The sequence below is a fragment of the Trypanosoma rangeli genome (genome assembly GCF_003719475.1).
Source record: "Trypanosoma rangeli strain AM80 chromosome Unknown Tra_15.4_contig_00610, whole genome shotgun sequence".
In the NCBI taxonomy this organism is placed as follows: Eukaryota; Euglenozoa; class Kinetoplastea; order Trypanosomatida; family Trypanosomatidae; genus Trypanosoma; species Trypanosoma rangeli.
Window position 1 is genome coordinate 80 of NW_021706359.1, and position 6,698 is coordinate 6,777.

General features: G+C 56.2%; 3 protein-coding genes across 3 annotated transcripts, besides 3 other annotated features; 1 reads left to right on the forward strand and 2 right to left on the reverse strand.

The window, feature by feature from the left end:
• Positions 1-208: 208 nt before the first annotated feature.
• TraAM80_09541 (uncharacterized protein) lies at positions 209-754 on the reverse strand (the record flags this gene model as incomplete). The annotated part of the gene is made up of 1 exon (XM_029386220.1): positions 209-754. One exon carries the CDS (start codon positions 752-754, stop codon positions 209-211), a length of 546 nt encoding a protein of 181 aa, XP_029233921.1.
• A 222-nt stretch (positions 755-976) lies between these two features.
• Positions 977-1,017: a sequence feature (G-rich).
• Positions 1,018-1,211: 194 nt separating this feature from the next.
• TraAM80_09542 (uncharacterized protein) lies at positions 1,212-1,751 on the reverse strand (the record flags this gene model as incomplete). Its single annotated transcript, XM_029386221.1, has 1 exon — positions 1,212-1,751. One exon carries the CDS (start codon positions 1,749-1,751, stop codon positions 1,212-1,214), a length of 540 nt encoding a protein of 179 aa, XP_029233922.1.
• Positions 1,752-2,405: 654 nt separating this feature from the next.
• Positions 2,406-2,434: a microsatellite.
• A 946-nt stretch (positions 2,435-3,380) lies between these two features.
• TraAM80_09543 (trans-sialidase) lies at positions 3,381-4,616 on the forward strand (the record flags this gene model as incomplete). The annotated part of the gene is made up of 1 exon (XM_029386222.1): positions 3,381-4,616. The coding sequence occupies one exon, from the start codon at positions 3,381-3,383 to the stop codon at positions 4,614-4,616; it is 1,236 nt and encodes a 411-aa protein (XP_029233923.1).
• A 546-nt stretch (positions 4,617-5,162) lies between these two features.
• Positions 5,163-5,217: a microsatellite.
• The last annotated feature ends 1,481 nt before the right edge of the window (positions 5,218-6,698 follow it).

The window sequence follows — 6,698 nt, forward strand, 5'->3', positions numbered from 1 at the left end:
AGATGGATACATGTCTGCTGGGCTGGGGGTAAGTTTGTATATTTAATTTTAATTTTTGGTTTTTCGTTATGCCTTTCTTTCAATAAACAAAGAGAGGGAGAGAGAATACGACAACGTGCGAATTCATTTTTATAATAATAAACACACGTTATGTGCTCTCCGTTTGGGCTGTTGCCGTTTTGTTATATATATTTTTTGGGTTTTGCCTTCACCTCGAGTTTGCTACAAAATGCAGTTTGCCAATCGGTGCACCCCACAGACCCAGAAGGAGCAGCACATGCGTGCCCCGTCGCGGGAAAATCCGCTGCTGCAGTGCACCGCGACAAGATCCTCCTACATATGCGGCGGCAGTCGATTGCTGGCCGCACTGTAAACTGGCCAGTGGCATTCCCCATGTAACAGGCATGCCGGGGTTTGCATCGACCGAACCACCTCCTCCCCCACAACGTTCACGCGAAGAGTTCCGCTGGGAGCAGTGTTGGGGCCTCTTCCTGTTCATCAACGCCACGGGCTTACTCACAGTGCCCGTCTTGCTGCAGCGCTTTCGTCCGCCATGGCTTCTTCGCCGATGGCAGCGCCCACGCCGTTGCCTGCAGCAGGCAGCGAGCCAATGCCCGCTCCGCTTGGTAGCGATTTTGTTACGTTTCTGAGGGCGGAAGTGGGAGACCCTGCGCAGGTGGTGCCTTGCCCTGCCCCGGGCGAGGGCCGTGTACACGACATTGGGGTGCCTCTCCGGCGGCTCACCTGCACTCATCTAGGTGCAACACAAAGCACGCATGCCCACTGCGGGAATTCCGATAAGCAGTATGCCGGAAGATGCCGTGTTAGAGGGGAAGCTGCGCTTCGCCACTAAAAGAGTGGCGGCGATCCGTTTTCTAGTGCCCCCACCGTCTGGCGCCCGCAGGGGGGCTCAGCGGCCCCCGTCTTGGCGCGGATCTCCTCGCCTCCCTGCGGCCCGCGCCGCCGCCATCGCCAAGCGAGGCGTGGGGGGGGGGGGGGGCGCGGCGGCGCGGGCCGCAAGGAGACCAAACTTCCAAACTTGCGCCCGCTAGACCTTTCAACCGGCTTTTGCAGAAATCGACAGCCTGCGCGCGCTCCGGGAAGGCGCCATATTTTGTGGGAAGCGGCTTCGTTGGGGTGGGGGTGGCGAATAGGGGGGTGGGGGGTGCGGCGCGCTCTTGGGGCCAGCCTCAATGCACGAGAAGTTTTGCTCAAAGACAAATCGCCTTTTCCCCCGGCTTCCCCGCTGCGGTTGCCATGGCGGTGCCGCGGTTAGGTGGCGCGGCCTTCGGCGTGGCGAGGCACCGTGGGGTGCCGGCCTGTTTGGTGTGCCCGGGCCACCCGCAATTCCTCTGGGGGCCCTCCCCGAGCTTGGCGAGGCCACGGGCCAGAGGCCGCACGCCGGCTGGCGGCCGCGCCTTCCCAACCAAAGCCGCCCCCCATACAGCATCTTGTCTGGCGCCGTACGAATACCAGAATGGTTTTGCACGTGCCTTTCGCTTCTTTTGTATGCGGGGCTTCGCCGCGGCCAAGCAAAAAAACCTCGGGGGTCGGCGGGCGCGGCGGAAAACACACCGCCCGAATGCGGGTGCCGCGGGGCAAGGCGCTGGTAGAAACATTGCTCCTCTTCCGCACCCAAGCGCAACGTCGCCAAAAAGAAGTAGCAAATCCTTAGTCTCAGGGCTGGGCGCTTCTTTGGTGCCGCCGCCGGGGTGGGGTGGTAAGCGGTGCGGGGGTTTGCCCCGCTTCATCCGACGCAAGCAGGGCGGCGGGAAAATGGGGGACAACGCCGAAAGTAGGGCCAAGCACCCGCGCTGTCAAACTTGAGCCAAGAGAGAGTGCGAGGAACAACCCCAGGGGAGCCACCGCCCCAAAGAGCGGACCCCTCTCGGCGAAACAGCAAGGAAGGCTGGCGGGAAACAACGCACGGCACGTTGAAAAGGACTAACGCACATCGACTAGCTGGTGCTTTACTGCTGGCATTTCCATGAAGGGAGCGTGGTGCGGCCACTGAGAAAACGCAGGTTGTCCAAGAATGACGGCGTTCCGTAGGATCGCATAGTGCTGTTTTTGTGATGCCCAAAGTGCGGGTTTAAGCGCCGCGACAAAGACGGATTTACCCACCAACGCGCGGTTCGCCACGGATACCGGCCGAAACCCGTGAGATCAGCCGTTTTGCGCAGTCCAACGTCTTCTCTTTTCTTCTTGATTGGTGCGGCAGTCTCTTGGAGTGTGTAGCCGCGTGGGGGCCGAATTCGTTGTGGTTTTTGCTATGGCGGAAGTCGTTGTACACTCGGCCCCTTGCTCTCCTCTCTTTGTGCCTGTGTGTATTTAGATGCCCGTGAGCTGCAGCGGGGAGTACTGCGGAGTAAATGGCGATGATGTGGGCGTGGGCAGCGCCAACCTTTTTTTGCCTTGTTTTTTTTTCTTTTTTCCCCTTCACTTCTCTTTTGTCTACACACAAAGAAAGAGACTAAGCGATACTTGCCTGCTGTGCACATTGAAAGCCTCTGAAGTCACCACCAGCAACACACACACACCGACCAGACACGCATATATATATGCTCGAGTGTTGCTGCTGCCACGTTCAACTACGCACTGAACCGTCGCGGCCCGAGCGGAATCAACTCGCGGAGGGAAGGGAGACAGAAAGCGGTCAGCGACCGCTCAAAATGTCGCGGTATTTGTTTTCCTCTGCGGCGCTGCTGCTTTTCTTCGCGCTGATATGCTGTAGCAGCTGGGCCGTGCTCGCCGAGGCGAACGTGGGCAGCTCGATCTCAGGAACAGCAGGAGGAGGAGGCTCTCCTGGGGCGGCGCCAGCTGCGTCTCAGATGTCATCTTTCATCTGAATCACCGTTCCGTCCGTTGTTGAGGTGGATGGTGAGGTGGTCGTCATCGCGCAAGCCAATGACGAGAATGATAATAAAGCGCTCCTGGTAGAGCTCGTTAAATCGGTTGGATAGCGTGCGCTCTGGGCACTCCCCGACTCCGATTGGAAGAACTCAGTGGTGCAAGATGTCGTCAGGATGCCGCGTAAAGTGGCGGAGGCGGGCTTCTACAACCCCACGCCAGTTGTGAAGGGCAGTAGGATCTATCTTCTTTTCCAGAGTGAGGGGAATTCTGCGGAGGATGGGAAAGATGCCGTTCCGATGTATCTCTGGCTCCTTGTTGGAAAAATTGAGGAAAAGAAGAAAGATCAGGAAAAGAAGATCATCAGTTGGGAGGCTCGCGCCGTTAAGTCTGGGCTCAGTCCAACGCTGGAGGAGAAATCGTTTTAGTTTTTTTTTGTTGGCGGGGGCGCGGGGATTGTGACGAAGAACGGTACACTCGTACTTCCCGCAAAGGCAATTACGAAGGAAGACAAAGAGGTCTCGCTGATCATGTACTCCAGTAACCCGGAGAAGGATTGGAGGCTGTCGCAGGGGATGGCAGCTGGGGACTGCGTGGATCCTGCCGTTGTGGAGTGGGGAAGCGGGAGACTTTTGATGATGACTGCGTGTGAGGAGGGTCACCGCAAGGTGTACGAGTCGAGCAATATGGGGAAGACGTGGGCGGAGGCGCTTGGGACACTCTCGCGCGTGTGGGGCAACGCACTTGAGCGTGACGGATCTGGCGGCCAAAGTGGCTTCATCACCGCGACGATTGAAGAAAGGGACGTGATGCTCCTCACCCTGCCGGTGACTTTGAAAGACGACGTAACCGATCAACTCCATCTTTGGCTCACTGACGCCGCCCACATTATGGATGTTGGGCCGATACCCAACGCAAATGAGCATGCGGCCGGCAGTGCCCTACTGTTTAGGGGCAAGGAGGAGTTGATCTCCTTGCAGGAGCTGAGTTCAGTGGGAGTGAGTGGTGGTGTGGGGGTGTCTGAGGGCCTTCACCTTGCGCACCTGACGGAGCAGCTGGAACATATAAAGAAAGTGGTGAAAACATGGAAGGAAGTGGATGAACGTGTCAAGCAGTTGTGCCTTCCAACGGAGGCTGGTGCAGCTGCCTCTCCTGGCGCGGGCTGCAGCAAAGCGGTGCCCACTGAAGGGCTGGCTGGGTATTTGGCCGGCTCTTTTGCAGAGGGCCAATGGAAGGACGAGTACCTCGGGGTGAACGCCACTGTAATGAGTGGAGAACTGGCAAGCCCGGATTGGACTGGCAATGGGGGCGTGATTTTCAAAGGGCGTGGTTCGTGGGCGGAATGGCCGGTGAGCAAACAGGGGCAGAATCAGCGGTACCACTTTGCGAACTACAACTTCACTCTTATGGCGACGGTGACGATCCACGCGGTGCCGGAGGCAACAAGCAGCCCAATTCCTCTGTTGGGTGTGAGGATAAATGACAGCACTGTGCTTTTGGGTCTGTCGTATACGAAGGACAGGCAGTGGAGTGTGCTTTGCAAGGGCGGAAATGGAGGCGATCGCACCAGCACGTGGGAGCCAAATAAAAAATACCACGTGGCGATCGTGCGGGAGGGCGACAGCCAGGGATCCGTGTACGTTAACGGCCAGCGTGTGGGGAGTTCACAAGCGGCACTGCAGTGCGAAACGAAGCCGTGCACGATCTCAAACACTTCTACATTGGCGGGGACGGCGGCGCCACAGAAGGGACAGCGAGCGATGTGAACCGTGTGACGGTGACGAACGTTCTGCTGTACAACCGCCCGTTGGGTGGCACGGAGATTGGTGCCCTTCACAAGAGAAAAGTTTCCATTCCAGCACCGGAAGACGCGAAACCACAAGGCGACGATTCTGTTCGAGTTCAAAAAACTTCCAGTAACCATGCGAGCGACACGTTGTCTGCACCCCAAACCGTGCCGGAGCCTGCGCCCTTGCCGACTCCTCACAAGGCCGTGGCCACAGAGCGGAGGTCCTCGGAAAGGGAGATTGAGACTAAAATAGTGGCGCAACTGGAAGACAAACACGCGGATGGATGTGGCGGTGCGAAACAAGTGCTGCCGCCGCTGCTTCTGTTGGGCGTGTGGGCGTTTTCGGCACTGTGAGAAGTGTGCGGTCTCTGTGCGGGGCATGTGCGCCTTTTCCCGCACACACACACACCGCCGGGAATAAATTCCTCTACACGGGGGACGATTAAATTTTTGTTTTGTTTTTATTGCGACCAGGGAGGACATGAGCTCGCAGCGGCCCACACCGCAGCCGCGCTCTGCCGCGTTTTCCTTTTTTTTCCTTTTTTTTTTCAATTATTCTCACGGTTTTTTTTTTTGTTGGGAGTCGTTTGTAACATCGTTTGTCGTTCGTTGTCCTCCGCGGACGGGGCGTGCTGCTGCCATGTGTGTGTGTGTGGCCATTTGTACTTTATGTTCTTTTCTCTTTGCACCGTTTCTTTACTTTTTTGTGCGTGTCGTGTCCATGCATGTGTTGGGTGCATGTAGCGTGTAGAGGGAGCAGTAAACAGTAAAATATGTTGGCGAAGGACGATGAGGCGATGCGTGAAAACCAGCAGAACCACGGCGGAAATGTTGTCTTGATGCCATTGACCATGCCACAGCGCCACGGAGACAGTGATGCAGGTGACTGGAGAGGGGGGCCCACAAGGTGTGTCGCCGCCAGCTGGGAGCCACACGTCGGAGACCAGAGAAGTGGAGGCCTCGGGGTGTTTGCTGTTGTGTAGAGGAAACTGACGAGGCGGCGGTGGAGCGAAATATCAAAGGCGTTTGGTTGCGCCCGGGGAGGCGGTGAGATATTCACGCAGCGGCACTGGGGTGCGCGTGTCTAATGCCTTTGGGGGCTGGAAGTCGAGTAAAACGGAGGGCATCTTCCTAACTTAATTTCACCAGCACCGTCATCGCCGCGATGCCGTTCAGTCGTTAGGAGGCAGCACTTCTTTTTGTTTTTCTAAATGTTTTCCACAGAAAAAAAACCGATATAAATAATAATGTTTTTTTTCCTGACCGGGTAACGGCCCTGTGGCTCGCGGGAGCATCCCTTGGCATGACTGGGTTCAAGGAGCGAGACGTGCGGCGTTTCTCCACTCCCAACTTCAGCCAGTGCTCTTGCCAACAACTGTTTATTCCCTTTTGGTGCTTTCCGCATACGTGCGAAAAAAAATTTTTTTTTTTTGTACCCCACGTGCCGTGTTCTGTTTGCGACTATTTTCGGGGTTCGAAATGTGCCTACTCTGCTTCTCAGCGTTTGTTGCTTTGCTTTTGCATTCTCTTCTGCTAAATGCCTGGCGTGCGTCTACTTTGGAAGGTTTGTTGCAATCGTGAAACATGACTGTTCACTTTTGGCGCAAAGTTTCTTTTTTTTTCTTCTACTATTTCAGCAAGAACTTCAGAGAAGGTTCGATTATCGGTGTCTGTGGCGCACGCGCCGTGATTTTACCTTTTACGTATGTGCGTGCCTTCGACTTGTCGTAACTGCTCTTGTGCGGGGTAACGGCTGCTCCTGTGGGCCTCGCCAAGCCTTTGCACAACCGCTCGTTGGTGACTTGTAGCATTTGCGTTGGTCGTTTTTTTTTTGGTTTTGAGCTTGTTGCCTTCAGGGCCGTGGCGGCGGGTTGGTTTTTGACAGTGAAGGAAGTGAAGAAGACACTAAAAGCATGCCTGTCCTTTTTTGGACTGCATTTTTTTTCTGCTTGCATTGCCCTTTGGTTTAGGGGCCTGCGCGAACAGCACCGAGGTGCTTTTTGCCGCTGGGTGTCCGCTGGATCACCTTCCCAGCACGGGCGTGAGTGCCTCAGGACCA